This window comes from Arabidopsis thaliana, chromosome 5, assembly GCF_000001735.4.
Source record: "Arabidopsis thaliana chromosome 5, partial sequence".
In the NCBI taxonomy this organism is placed as follows: domain Eukaryota; kingdom Viridiplantae; phylum Streptophyta; class Magnoliopsida; order Brassicales; family Brassicaceae; genus Arabidopsis; species Arabidopsis thaliana.
In genome coordinates, this window is record NC_003076.8 from 16,785,640 (window position 1) to 16,798,246 (window position 12,607).

The following is a 12,607-nucleotide window of genomic DNA, read 5'->3' on the forward strand; positions in this document are numbered from 1 at the left end:
TTTATTTGGTTTTAAGAGCCTCTGGTTGAGCTAGAGGTGTATAACTGTAACAAACTAACTATTCTTCGTTTTCAATTTCCAGATACATCAGATCTCTTCTTCATCTTCTTCCTCTTGGGAGACTTGATTTATTTTGTGATCAGTCTCGGATTGTAACATACTGCGATCTTTTTTCAGCTTCTCTAATGGCGGATACTGTTGAAGAGCCTCAATTACAAAATGGAGCGGCACCAGCTGAGTCCGAAACCGAGCAAAATCCGATTCCGGAACCACAACTCCAAACTGAGCCCAAACTAACCGGAGAAATTCCGGAAATAGAAGCGGATTTAACGCCGGAGGAAGTACAATCGGAGGTAACGGATGCAAAGCCAGAGGAAGTACAATCTGAGGTAAAGCCGGAGGAAGTAAAAACTGTGGTAACCGATGCGAAACCGGAGGAAGCACAATCTGAGGTGAAGCCGGAGGAGGTACAATCTGTGGTAACCGATACGAAACCGGATTTAACCGATGTGGATCTGTCTCCGGGAGGATCTGAGGAGATCCCGATCCGGTCGACGGAGGTTGAACAGGAATCTACTACTTCTGTTCTGAAGAAAGATGATGATGGGAACAAGACATTTACCATGAGAGAGCTTCTTAGTGAATTAAAAAGCGAGGAAGGAGATGGCACTCCTCACAGTTCTGCTTCTCCATTTAGGTTCCTTCTCTCTTTCTCTTTAGTTTCAGCTGATTTGAGTTGAATTTCATAATTTGATCATGTAACTAGTCTTTGGAATTTGGTTTCACTTTGTTTGTGCTTTATCTTATGATTTTGCTCAGTCGAGAAAGTGCTTCTCAACCAGCGGAGAACAATCCTGCAATGGATCTGATTAACAGGATCCAAGTTAACGACGAAGAGGGTCGATCTCGCCAACGTGTTCTTGCATTTGCTGCCCGCAAGTATGTAACGATTTTGATCTCCTGATTGCATTCATAAAATTTGTTGCTTTGTATCAATGTTAGTTGATTGACCAATGAATTAGATTGTTGTTTTTTTGTTTGGAACTTATACCCTTATAGGCAGGATTGATAGATACAGAGATTTAGTAAACTAGTTTCATTATTGCTCATTGGAAGGTTTGATATTTTATGTTTTTGCTGTTTCGGGCGGTGAAGTTATACGCTGCAACTTTTGTAGGTATGCAAGTGCGATAGAGAGAAATCCAGATGATCATGATGCATTATACAACTGGGCACTTATTCTCCAGGTTTGGTTTCTTTTCGTTATTATTTAGCACTTCTCTCTTTCAATCCCTTTCTTGGTCTCTCTTATATGTGACTGGCTTTAGTTGGACGTATTCATATGGAAATAATTAACGAGATGGATTTGATTTTGCTTATTACTTGCTTGCAAGTGTTGTTTAAACTGTTGAAGGAAAGAATTGAAAGACACTGAAATAAGAAGCTAAAACATACATCCAAAATTCATTAAACACTGGGAATGAAATAAGAGTCTTTCTGTAAGAGCTTAGAAGTGTCTTTCTTTGGGGACATTAGAACTTTTTTCGTTCGTATGCTTACTGGGAATAATACTGAATTCATCATTTGCCATACTTTCTCCACAGGAAAGTGCTGATAATGTCAGCCCGGATTCTGTTTCACCTTCTAAAGATGATTTGCTGGAGGAAGCTTGTAAGAAGTACGATGAGGCAACCCGTCTCTGCCCGACGCTGTATGATGTATGTATTAATAGGATTCTATATCTGTTAGTTTTGTTTCTGGTTTATGTAACTGCAAATGCAATGTAATCGCTTTCAGTTCATAATAAATGGCTTCAACTTTTATGTATGACGTATGATAGGCTTACTACAACTGGGCTATTGCAATCTCTGATAGAGCAAAGATACGTGGTCGCACAAAGGAAGCTGAAGAACTATGGGAACAAGTAAGTAGCTTTGCATGTTATGAGGACTGACCTGACCTTATCCTGCTAATTGTGAAAACTAAAATTATCGTAGTTTGATCTTAACTTCTAATTCTAAAGAAGTATGTGTTTGACATTCTGATTTCAGGCGGCTGATAACTATGAAAAAGCTGTCCAGCTCAATTGGAACAGTTCCCAGGTATGGTCCTTCATCTATGTCATCTGATATACGAACTTCACAATACCGTCTCATCAGAACCAGACCTTTGTCACTATATGATGTCCTTTTTAAGCCTGTGTCGTCAATTTGTAGTCTTTTGATTATCTGACATATGATTTAAATTATCAACTTCTGCAGGCGTTAAACAACTGGGGACTGGTCCTACAGGTAACTGACTGACATGTGTTTATCTCCATGATATGTTGTGACATAAAAATGTGTTTTTGTAAAAATTAAGATGCTAAAAAACTTAGAATATTCCCTGGGTTTTGTCATTAGGAACTCAGTCAAATCGTTCCTGCTAGGGAGAAGGAAAAAGTTGTCAGAACTGCCATTAGTAAGGTGCTTATTCGTCTGTCGAACTAATGTAAACATTGCATTTGATATGCACGATTGATTTTTTACTGTCCCTTGTCGCTTGTTTTACCATACAGTTTCGGGCGGCAATCAGGTTGCAATTTGATTTCCATCGAGCCATATACAACCTTGGAACCGTTCTGGTCAGTTTCAATCTTTTCACATAACTCTTTACATGCAGGATTGTAATTCCAATCCAGTTAATTAACCACTGTGGATTTTTCTCACATTTACAGTATGGATTAGCAGAAGACACACTTAGAACTGGGGGTTCAGGCAACGGCAAAGACATGCCCCCTGGTGAGTTATACAGCCAGTCTGCCATCTACATTGCTGCAGCGCATTCATTGAAGCCAAGTTACTCAGTAAGCTTATTATCTCCATTTTGTACTGGAATCAAGATGTTTGAATCATACTTGTATAAAATAAGATTGAATGCCAGACTAAGATTCATCGCTTCAACATCTTTGGGTTAGGCTGATCCTTTTCCTGGTCCAGGTTTACAGCAGCGCTTTGAGGCTTGTTCGTTCCATGGTACATTCCATTCACTTTAAACAATCAAGTTGTTTTCTTGTGGAAATGACCAAAAAATAAATTGAATTTGTTTTGGCAGCTACCTCTCCCGCATCTTAAAGTTGGATATCTAACTGCACCACCTGTGGGCAACTCACTTGCTCCTCACAGTGATTGGAAACGCACAGAGTTTGAACTCAATCACGAGAGGCTTCTACAGGTATCCTCTCAGTTTGATTACGCCAAAAGATAATGTATAATGTTTCTAGAGATTTAAAGTCGCTGCTGGGCTTGTAGGTACTGAAACCTGAACCAAGAGAAATGGGACGAAACCTGTCAGGAAAAGCAGAGACAATGAGCACAAACGTGGAGAGGAAGACGGTAAAAGTGAACATTACAGAGATTGTATCAGTAACACCTTGTGCTGATCTCACTCTACCTCCTGGTGCTGGTCTCTGCATTGATACCATTCATGGCCCAGTTTTCTTGGTAAGTGTCTCCAATCCTGGTTTTTGGTTTAAGATCTGTTAGAACCGGATATGGTTTGGATTTTTAGTTTGGTTTTGGTTATGTTATGGTAAAAATAAAACCAAATGAAAAATTGAATTGGATAACAGGTTGCAGATTCATGGGAGTCTTTAGATGGATGGCTTGACGCAATTCGTTTGGTTTACACAATTTATGCGAGAGGGAAGAGTGATGTTTTAGCCGGTATTATCACCGGTTAATAAATACTTCATTTAATATGACTATTTTGCTTTTTTATCTGTAGTTTTGTGATGTATTATGATCTTAGCGAAATTTTTTTGTCATTTTCAAACGCTTTTTGGGACCCTTTTTCTTATTTTCATCGAATACATTTATAAAATTACATGTTTACCAATTGTCGTCTGAATTATCCTTGAGTGTGAACTACTGTGTATGTTCTTGTTGTAAAAGAAAACTCCAAACATATACTACTACGGACTTGGGAAACTTTTTAGTACAGCCGTATTAGATGTTGGGCTAATGGGCTTATAAGTGTCTAGGCTTTAACGGCCCATTAAAAATCCGCCTCTCTCGCTTTCTCGTAACCGTAGTCGTGTCCCGGAATCCGGACGATCCACCGAGCTCGAAGCTCAAAAATCATGGCGTCTCTGTCGTGTCTCCCGATTTGCGGACTTTCATCTTCCGCTTCACTCTACACCAAGGCCCGACTACTTTCTTCTTCTTCTTCTTCCCCGTCGCCGCTTCCTCTAGCCTATCCTCTACAAAACCCTAAGAAGGTGATCGATCAAAACTAGCAATGGTTCTCTCAAGATATTTTTCTCAATAACTGGTTCCTTTCTTTGTTTTCTCAGCTATGTAGAAAGATTGAGAGAGTAATTTGCAGAGCGGAGTTTTCACAGGACGCACCACTCGTAACAGCAATTGGTGCGTGTATCCTAAGTTCATTTGTTTTTCCGGTGGCGAAACGAGTCAACGATGAGGAAGAAGAAGAAGAAAACTCAGCGATTGTGTCAACAGATATGAGATTAGCCGCCATGGGAATCATCAGCTTCATACCTTACTTCAATTGGCTGGTTTGTTTCATTTCTCCTTAATCCTTAGTAAATCTCTTATAATTAAATGTTTAAACACTAAACAAATTCAAAATATTGTGATGATTAAATACAGAGTTGGGTGTTTGCTTGGCTTGACACTGGAAAATCTCGTTATGCTGTTTATGCTCTTGTTTATCTTGTTCCTTATTTGAGGTAATTAATCTTGTTTAAGATGCATAATTGTTCAGTCTGAATTTGGTCATCTGGTTGTTCTAGTTTAGTGTTTGAGTTTATATTCATGTTTAATTTGGCAGTTCAAATCTGTCTATTTCTCCAGAAGAGAGCTGGTTACCAATTACAAGCATTGTCTTGGGCATTATTCATGTTCAGGTTCTCATTATTATGTCTTTCTTCTATAATCTGACTAAAACTCTGATTTGCAACGTACTTTGTGTTTCATCTTTTTTTTTTTGGTTGGGTAGCTTGAAGCAAGCATCGCAAATGGGGATGTTGAGACACTTGCATTCTTCAGAAACACATCTGATGACGATTTTTCATCTAAGAAAAGAATCCATTTTAAGAAACATTTCAAGGTAATCTAAGTGTCTTTAGTAAAAGAGAAATGCTTTCAAATTCAATTTATAACTGGACTTTTGATTTGTTTTCTTTTTCTTTTTGCAATGTAGGGAAAAAACAGTGACGATGAAAATTAAGAATAATTCGCAAAAGACACAAAGAGAATAAATGAATATTTGTAACAGACTTTAGCTATTAGCTTTGTTAATGTAATTGCCACAAAATCCGAATTTTAAAAGGTTAAATTTGATGTAGACGAAAACAAAATTATATCTCTTTTGCACATTTGAATTTTTTTTATACACCGCAAACTCAAAGTATTAAATTTGTATTTGAATTTGATGACTGTTATTTGGTAACATGATTAAGAAACAAAAGAAATTTTAAGGCCCATGGGCCTTTACTTTTAAGCATCATATAAATAGGTGGAAGAGGCCCATTTGGCATTTTATCATTTCTTCGTGAGATGATGTTTTCGGTAACGAAAGGTTTAATCAGAAACTTGGCCTTGTTCCAAGTTCGTCTTCCTCCTCTCGTAGCAGCAGTAATGGCTCCTTCAAGCGTCGTTAGGGTTTACTCTACCGCTACCTCTCCTTCTCCTTCTGAAATTTCCGTCAAGAAAGTTGGTACTCATAATGGAAGCTTTCACTGCGACGAAGCTCTCGGCTGTTTCATGATTCGCCTCGTCGATAAATTCTCCGGCGCTGATATCGTCCGTTCTCGTGACCCTAAGGTAACTCTAACAATCCTCCTGAAGTAGCTCTGGCTTAGGAAATGAGTATTAGGAGATTGATTAGTAGCTAGAGATTGACTGCTTAATTTTGGAATTAGGGGTTTTTGATGTAAATCTGGGTTAATTGTGAGGAGGATATGATTCTATGTTGTTGTACGGTACATGTAGATATTGGCAGAACTTGATGCAGTGCTTGATGTTGGAGGTGTTTATGATCCGGAGCATGACCGTTATGATCATCACCAGAAAGGTTTTGAAGAGGTTTTTGGACATGGCTTCAACACTAAGCTCAGTAGTGCTGGTCTTGTTTACAAGGTATTGTAGTGTTTGCTCTCATTCTCACTGATATTTCTATGAATATGTCAATTTCGAATTCTGAATGTTGGTGTTTTACTCTCAGCATTTTGGAAAGGAGATCATAGCTAAGGAACTTAATGTCGAACAAGATCACCCTGATGTTCTTCGGTTGTTTTTAGCTGTCTACAAGAGCTTCATGGAGGTAATTTCAGAAGTTCCTATTGTTTATTCTTCATATGGATATAAGTTCTTGTTTGTTTTGATGACGTTATGTTGCTTAATTTTTACAGGCAATTGATGCTGTGGACAATGGAATAAACCGGTATGATACTGATCAGCCTCCACGATATGTGAACAACACACATCTGTCTCCAAGGGTTGGAAGATTAAATCTGGATTGGATTGACCCTGACCAGTCACAAGAAAAGGAGAATGAAGCTTTCCAACGTGCAATGGCTCTAGCTGGAAAAGAGTTCCTCGAAGTAAGATCTCTTTTATATAACATTATGTGCTTATTAGTTTTTTTATGTCCATTGCAATGGTAGTTTCCTAGAGACATAACATGTTTCATAAAACAAATGTAAGCTTACACTAGTTTCTTTTATATTGTGTTGTAGAGTGTTCAGTTCCATGCAAGATCGTGGTTACCGGCTCGATCAATTGTGATGCAGTGTCTTGAAGAAAGATTCAAGACAGACCCCAGCGGTGAGATCATGATATTGGATAGATTTTGCCCTGTAAGTGTTTCAATACTCGATTCCTCTTGTCCATGCTATTACTATTTGAGTCTAAAGATATTAAACTCTGGTTCTCTTGTGAGCAGTGGAAGCTTCATTTGTTCGAGCTTGAGCAAGAAATGAAGATCGAGCCTCTCATCAAATACGTCATTTACCAGGTACACCTTTTTAGATAGAACCTTTCATCAAATAATGGATCTCTAAATCTGGTTTGAAATGTGAAAAAAAAAAAAAACAGGACGAGAGAGCAAAGCAGTGGAGAGTTCAAGCAGTGGCGGTCGCACCAGACAGGTTTGAGAACCGAAAGCCTCTCCCTGAGAAATGGAGAGGCCTTAGGGATGAGGAACTCTCGAAAGCTGCTGAGATTCCCGGTTGTGTCTTTGTCCACATGAGTGGCTTTATCGGCGGAAACCAATCCTATGACGGCGCTCTATCCATGGCTCAAACCGCACTCACTCTCTGAGCATCAAAAGAATCATTTACCCATTACTCATAGAGAGAGACCGAGAGTTTTGATATTGCCATTATCTTCTGCAATTTCTGTTTCATTGAGTCTTCTCGTGACAAAAAATTTAAGAACTAGATTTGTAGTCTCAAGCTGATTAGATCATATTATATGTTTGCTTCCTCTTGTCCGTTTTCACCTTTGGAGTAGATTTGTAGTAGAGAGCGTAAACAATATTAGCTGAAAACCACAACAATAATGTTCAGTGCTTATCTACACTATACCAGAATAACACATAGCAAAATTAACTTATTAAACTCTTTAGCTCACTGTTTTTATGAATTAAGTAATTTAGAGATCAAGTAACAATCATTTGAATGTTTGTTAAAACTCCATTACTACATTTGGAGTCTTGAGATGATTCAAAATATTATGTCAACCTTCTTCATGTCTAAGCTTCTATTTTCAAAAGTAAGATTAAATATTTACTTATATTTTTGGTGTTTCCATTTTTTTTTTATTTTTTTTTTGGGGTGATATACATGTTATTTCAACTCTAAAAATGTATCTAACCTTATTACTAATATAAGGTTTTACGGTATTTCGACATATAAAAATTAAAAAATAAGAACATCAGTTTATAAATTGATTTTCACTAAACAGAAATATTGTCGAACATATGGAGGGCAATAAACGATCTATATGATCATTGCCTCCAAATCGGAGATTTTTCACTTTTATTCTTCCATTCTTCTCTCTTATTTCAATCGGGTTTGCGTCGAAACCCGAAACCCACTTATCTCTTCTTCTCTGAAGACTCTATGGAGATCTCCGGCGAAGAAGATAAAGAAGAAGCTGTTACTCTCCCCAAAGAAGTAAGCAAAATCTCAATCTCAGATGGTAACAAGTTCGTATACCAAATCCTCAATGGTCCTAACGAACAATGTTTTGAGAATTTCCGTATGGATAAGCCTGTCTTCTATAAACTCTGTGATCTCCTTCAGACCAGAGGCTTATTGCGTCACACTAATCGAATCAAGATTGAGGCACAGTTAGCAATCTTTTTGTTCATCATTGGTCATAATCTTCGTACTCGAGCTGTTCAAGAACTCTTCTGTTACTCTGGTGAAACCATTAGCCGCCATTTCAACAATGTTTTGAATGCAGTTATTGCAATCTCTAAGGATTTTTTTCAACCCAATTCAAATTCTGATACTTTGGAGAATGATGATCCGTATTTCAAAGACTGTGTTGGTGTTGTTGATAGCTTCCACATTCCGGTTATGGTTGGGGTCGATGAGCAAGGTCCGTTTCGAAACGGCAATGGACTGCTTACTCAGAATGTTCTTGCAGCTTCGTCGTTCGATCTTAGATTCAATTATGTGTTAGCTGGTTGGGAAGGTTCAGCTTCTGATCAACAAGTTCTCAATGCAGCTTTGACTCGGCGTAACAAGTTACAAGTCCCTCAAGGAAAATACTACATTGTTGACAATAAGTATCCGAATCTTCCTGGCTTTATCGCGCCGTATCACGGTGTTTCAACCAATTCAAGAGAAGAAGCAAAGGAAATGTTCAATGAGCGACACAAGTTGTTGCATCGAGCTATCCACCGGACTTTTGGGGCTTTGAAAGAACGGTTTCCGATTCTACTATCAGCTCCTCCGTATCCTCTACAAACGCAAGTGAAACTGGTGATTGCGGCTTGTGCATTGCACAACTATGTCCGCTTGGAGAAACCAGATGATTTAGTGTTTAGGATGTTTGAAGAAGAGACTCTGGCGGAAGCAGGAGAAGATAGAGAAGTGGCTTTAGAAGAGGAACAAGTAGAGATAGTGGGGCAGGAACATGGGTTTAGACCAGAAGAAGTTGAAGATAGTTTAAGGTTAAGAGATGAGATTGCATCTGAGCTTTGGAACCATTATGTCCAAAATATGTCAACCTTCTAAACTTTTTAGTTTTTTTTTAACAGGTTTCGTGTGTTTAGTCTGTTAGAAATGATATAAGTCAAATACCACTATTTATGTTTGTTGTATCAAATCAAATCAAATATATATATCCAAAACACCAAATGTATAACACACCGATCTCAGCAAAGTTGAAGACCAAAAGAAGAGTAAAATATCAAAAACAGAGCTTTTGAATCAAGAGATGTTAACTGCTTTTTGCTTTTTCGTAATCCATTTTCGCTTAGCGTTCTCTATTGCATCCTCTTTCAGTTTCAGCAGATCTTGGAAGGACTGGTTAAACTGTGACTCGATCAGGTTTAGTTCTGTCTTGAGATCTTCTGGGTAATCATTGTCTGAAATGGAAAGATTGTAAATGGTTGACATCATTGAGCAAGAATCCAGATACGAGCTCATCGACTCTGCATCTCGACCAGCTTCCATGGCAGCATTTCCGTCGTTTGCTGAGTAGGGAAAGTAATAGTCTGCTGATATGTCTGACTTCATTGATTGTCCTGCAGCTTCTTCATCTTTCGAGTTCACAGTTTGCTGATTTGCTGCTTCATGATCCTCATGGGTTAGACGTGGAGAGTTTTGGTTATGATGCGACGAGGTCCGGTCAGAGAGAAGTTGCATTATGAAGTCATCGATCATATCAGCTATCACAACGACCTCTTGGCTAGTTAAATGCAGTTCCTCAACCATTTCCTCAGCGATTGCTGTTGCTGTGTCTGACTCCAGATAGAATGCAAAGTGTACGATTCTACATTTACCTGTATTAGGGCATTGAATTGATTTTCAGTAAATGAAAACTGTGAGAGGAATGAATTGGATAGAAGATTTAATTTTATAAGACGAACCAGACGGGTCAGCAATACGGAGAACCATAGACGCTGTGACATCATCGCTCCTCTCACCTCTCAACCTGAACTCTTTATTCTCTGCAATCCTCTGAAGTTCAATGGTTTGGGACCATGGGTAGTCTTCGTTGCTTGAAACACTTTTATTCTCGTTATGATCCACATCCATGGGAAGATGTTCAAGCTGTGGTGGTCTCACATATTTAGATGATGTGCTTGATGAAGCAAGCAGAGCAGAGTCCTTGCCTCCATCCCTTGCAAGGAATGGGTCCTTCGAGAGCTCGAGGGCAGTTGGTCTGGAAGAGGCAGGAAGAAGACATTTCTCTATAAATTGCCTAACTTGAGGATCGTCAACTTTGCCAAGAGACTGAGGCTTTATGTTCTGCAAATGCAAAGTTTCAAACGGGAGCCCCATTGCATAGATAATTGATGAAAGTAAAGATTGTGAAAGACTTACCGAGGTGACCTTTTTATAAATTTGAGCCTGGTTTCTGCACTCGTTGTATGGATATTCACAGGTTACCATCTCCAACATACACATGCCAAAAGAATAGATGTCCACAAGCTCATTGTATTCCTCTTCATACAGTTCAGGTGCCATGAATTCAGGAGTACCTGATTACGCTCAAAGTTTTCAGTTACAGTAAAGTTTTCAGGGTCTAGGAAGGAAAATGGTTTATGGTGTATTACCTATCACACTTCGAGCAGTGGGCTGCTGCAGTACAGTTGCGAGCCCGAGATCTCCGATTTTGACCTCTCCAGTATTTCCATTGACAAATATATTGTCACACTTCAGATCCCGGTGAATTACCGGAGGGTTCTGAGAATGCAAATAGTTCAGGCCTTTGAGAATCTGCCTTGCCCAGTTCTTGATGGCCTTGGGATCAACCTTCCTATGCTTCTTACGATATCTTCACATCAAATGAAATGGTGTCAACCCATGTGATGCACAGGAAAAAAAAAAAGAATGAAGGATCATCAATACAAAAGAGAAGTGGGGGAGATACTTACACCCTGAGACTACCAGAGGTGAAAAGCTCAGTGATCATGTTAATAGTCTTGTTCTTTTCGTCAACCCAAGAGTAAAAGAGTTTGATGATGTTTTCATGTTTTAGAGCCTTTAGTAGATGAACTTCAGAATATAGCCTTTCAAGTTGACCAGGCATCTGCATTACATCTTCAATGCTAACTAGGTTCCAAGCAACTTCAATCCCGTCTACTTCGTCAAACGCCTTATATCTATACAAGAGTTAATAAACAAATCAGAATCACTTTCCTTTACAACTAAAAACATAAAAGCATAATAGGGTGTAGAAAACATACACAGTCTTGAAAGCTCCTCTCCCCAGAACATCATCATACTAAACAACAACAACAAAAAAAAAACGAATCGATCAATCACTATATGTTTTCCACCATACAAACTCGAAAAAATCAGCAATACAACATGATCTTAAGCTTGATTGTTCCAAATGTACAATTGTACATAGCTTAAAAGTCGAAAACACGTAACAATGAACAAAACACACATTGCTATAAACCAATAATCATCACCATACGATCAAAGTAACAGCCCTCATTAGGTAGAACTACAAAGAGAACTCATTAAACTAGGTCAAAATTCTCAAATTCTGATCAATTTCCTCATAATTCAACAATAAAAAACACTCAACCAAACGAGATTGAATGCAAATTCACACATGAATCAACGAAGACAGTGACGTACCCTGATGTAACGGCCAGAAGGATCTTTCTCGGCAAAATCAGCCTCTTCCATGGACGATATCTGACCTAAAAATCCAGAACCAGAAGCCATATATGTATGCACAACACAACAAACAAAGCAATCGAGAACAGAAGGAGAAGAAGAAAAAAGTGGAGAATTTAAGGTGAGATTGAAGATGAAAAGAAAGAAAGCTGAAGAGGACGGAGGTTATTACAAAGAAAAAGGTTATAAGAAGAAGAAATGGACGGAGGAGATACAATCGGAGAAAGCCTCACGAGCGAAGCAATAAGAATCGATTGAAGAAGTTCGAAATCGAGATCGGAAACGGAGTTTGGCGGCGAAAGAAATCCCCATCATCTCCGATTTTCCGATTTCCCGATCTCTTCTCCCGTCGTGATTCCGTCTCTTCTCTTTTATCCGATTAAATCCTTCCATTGATGATCCACCATGATTTTGATTTTGGTCCCCGAAAGAATCTGCTAGATCGATAGAGAAAAAACGAAGGATGATGATGATGATGAAATCAATGAAAGGAATTTCGGAGAAAGGGAATTTAGGAAGAACAAAACAAAAAAAGGTTGGCGGCCAAATAAATCGGAAAGTCAAATTATCTGTCTTTATCAACTAACGCACTTTCTCTTATATTTGAGATTATTCTACTAATTATGTATCCTCTGTTTTCATTTTATTTCAGCTGACTTTAGGCCATTTATGCAATTACATGTTTCAGGTTATGAATAATTTCTACTAATAAAACATTATGCTAGGTGCACC

The 12,607-nt window shown here is 38.5% G+C and overlaps 5 protein-coding genes across 6 annotated transcripts, besides 1 other annotated feature; 4 read left to right on the plus strand and 1 right to left on the minus strand.

The window, feature by feature from the left end:
• Nucleotides 1-40: 40 nt before the first annotated feature.
• On the plus strand, nucleotides 41-4,037 carry AT5G41950 (Tetratricopeptide repeat (TPR)-like superfamily protein). Its single transcript, NM_123560.4, has 14 exons — nucleotides 41-697; nucleotides 820-939; nucleotides 1,178-1,247; nucleotides 1,605-1,718; nucleotides 1,841-1,924; nucleotides 2,052-2,102; nucleotides 2,262-2,291; nucleotides 2,403-2,465; nucleotides 2,558-2,623; nucleotides 2,717-2,845; nucleotides 2,979-3,014; nucleotides 3,094-3,213; nucleotides 3,291-3,482; nucleotides 3,611-4,037. Exons 1-14 carry the CDS (start codon nucleotides 186-188, stop codon nucleotides 3,719-3,721), a joined length of 1,698 nt encoding a protein of 565 aa, NP_199010.1. The 5' UTR covers nucleotides 41-185; the 3' UTR covers nucleotides 3,722-4,037.
• Nucleotides 3,985-5,403, plus strand: AT5G41960 (zinc finger matrin-type protein). Of its 2 annotated transcripts, none has more exons than NM_123561.4 (6): nucleotides 3,985-4,258; nucleotides 4,334-4,555; nucleotides 4,650-4,729; nucleotides 4,831-4,906; nucleotides 4,999-5,109; nucleotides 5,203-5,403. In NM_123561.4, the coding sequence occupies exons 1-6, from the start codon at nucleotides 4,121-4,123 to the stop codon at nucleotides 5,227-5,229; spliced, it is 654 nt and encodes a 217-aa protein (NP_199011.1). In that variant the 5' UTR covers nucleotides 3,985-4,120; the 3' UTR covers nucleotides 5,230-5,403. The 2 variants fall into 2 exon arrangements, with proteins under 2 accessions (NP_199011.1, NP_001332518.1); NM_001344427.1 differs by having other exon boundaries at nucleotides 3,992-4,258; nucleotides 4,854-4,906.
• Nucleotides 5,404-5,511: 108 nt separating this feature from the next.
• AT5G41970 (Metal-dependent protein hydrolase) lies at nucleotides 5,512-7,622 on the plus strand. Its single transcript, NM_123562.5, has 7 exons — nucleotides 5,512-5,825; nucleotides 5,994-6,140; nucleotides 6,226-6,324; nucleotides 6,413-6,604; nucleotides 6,740-6,859; nucleotides 6,946-7,017; nucleotides 7,098-7,622. The coding sequence occupies exons 1-7, from the start codon at nucleotides 5,559-5,561 to the stop codon at nucleotides 7,320-7,322; spliced, it is 1,122 nt and encodes a 373-aa protein (NP_199012.2). The 5' UTR covers nucleotides 5,512-5,558; the 3' UTR covers nucleotides 7,323-7,622.
• A 352-nt stretch (nucleotides 7,623-7,974) lies between these two features.
• AT5G41980 (nuclease) lies at nucleotides 7,975-9,367 on the plus strand. Its single transcript, NM_123563.4, has one exon. The coding sequence runs from the start codon at nucleotides 8,126-8,128 to the stop codon at nucleotides 9,248-9,250; it is 1,125 nt and encodes a 374-aa protein (NP_199013.1). The 5' UTR covers nucleotides 7,975-8,125; the 3' UTR covers nucleotides 9,251-9,367.
• WNK8 (with no lysine (K) kinase 8) lies at nucleotides 9,328-12,367 on the minus strand. The gene is made up of 7 exons (NM_123564.3): nucleotides 11,834-12,367; nucleotides 11,431-11,468; nucleotides 11,119-11,346; nucleotides 10,798-11,018; nucleotides 10,565-10,722; nucleotides 10,108-10,489; nucleotides 9,328-10,020 (listed from the first exon to the last, which is right to left on the minus strand). The coding sequence occupies exons 1-7, from the start codon at nucleotides 11,921-11,923 to the stop codon at nucleotides 9,446-9,448; spliced, it is 1,692 nt and encodes a 563-aa protein (NP_568599.1). The 5' UTR covers nucleotides 11,924-12,367; the 3' UTR covers nucleotides 9,328-9,445.
• Nucleotides 12,059-12,268: a sequence feature (AT5G41990.uORF1).
• Nucleotides 12,368-12,607: the final 240 nt, after the last annotated feature.

Bases quoted from the DNA above. Each gene is read 5' to 3' on its own strand.
- AT5G41950 (NM_123560.4), top strand. From the start codon at position 186: ATGGCGGATACTGTTGAAGAGCCTCAATTACAAAATGGAGCGGCACCA. The intron at 698-819 runs GTTCCTTCTCTC...GATTTTGCTCAG, and splicing joins AGTTCTGCTTCTCCATTTAG to TCGAGAAAGTGCTTCTCAAC. The intron at 3,015-3,093 runs GTACATTCCATT...TTGTTTTGGCAG, and splicing joins TGAGGCTTGTTCGTTCCATG to CTACCTCTCCCGCATCTTAA.
- AT5G41960 (NM_123561.4), top strand. From the start codon at position 4,121: ATGGCGTCTCTGTCGTGTCTCCCGATTTGCGGACTTTCATCTTCCGCT. The intron at 4,556-4,649 runs GTTTGTTTCATT...GATTAAATACAG, and splicing joins TACCTTACTTCAATTGGCTG to AGTTGGGTGTTTGCTTGGCT. The intron at 5,110-5,202 runs GTAATCTAAGTG...TTTGCAATGTAG, and splicing joins ATTTTAAGAAACATTTCAAG to GGAAAAAACAGTGACGATGA.
- AT5G41970 (NM_123562.5), top strand. From the start codon at position 5,559: ATGATGTTTTCGGTAACGAAAGGTTTAATCAGAAACTTGGCCTTGTTC. The intron at 6,141-6,225 runs GTATTGTAGTGT...TTTTACTCTCAG, and splicing joins GTGCTGGTCTTGTTTACAAG to CATTTTGGAAAGGAGATCAT. The intron at 7,018-7,097 runs GTACACCTTTTT...AAAAAAAAACAG, and splicing joins TCAAATACGTCATTTACCAG to GACGAGAGAGCAAAGCAGTG.
- AT5G41980 (NM_123563.4), top strand. From the start codon at position 8,126: ATGGAGATCTCCGGCGAAGAAGATAAAGAAGAAGCTGTTACTCTCCCC.
- WNK8 (NM_123564.3), bottom strand. From the start codon at position 11,923: ATGGCTTCTGGTTCTGGATTTTTAGGTCAGATATCGTCCATGGAAGAG. The intron at 11,019-11,118 runs GTAAGTATCTCC...TTTGATGTGAAG, and splicing joins ACCTCTGGTAGTCTCAGGGT to ATATCGTAAGAAGCATAGGA. The intron at 10,723-10,797 runs GTAATACACCAT...GAGCGTAATCAG, and splicing joins CACTGCTCGAAGTGTGATAG to GTACTCCTGAATTCATGGCA.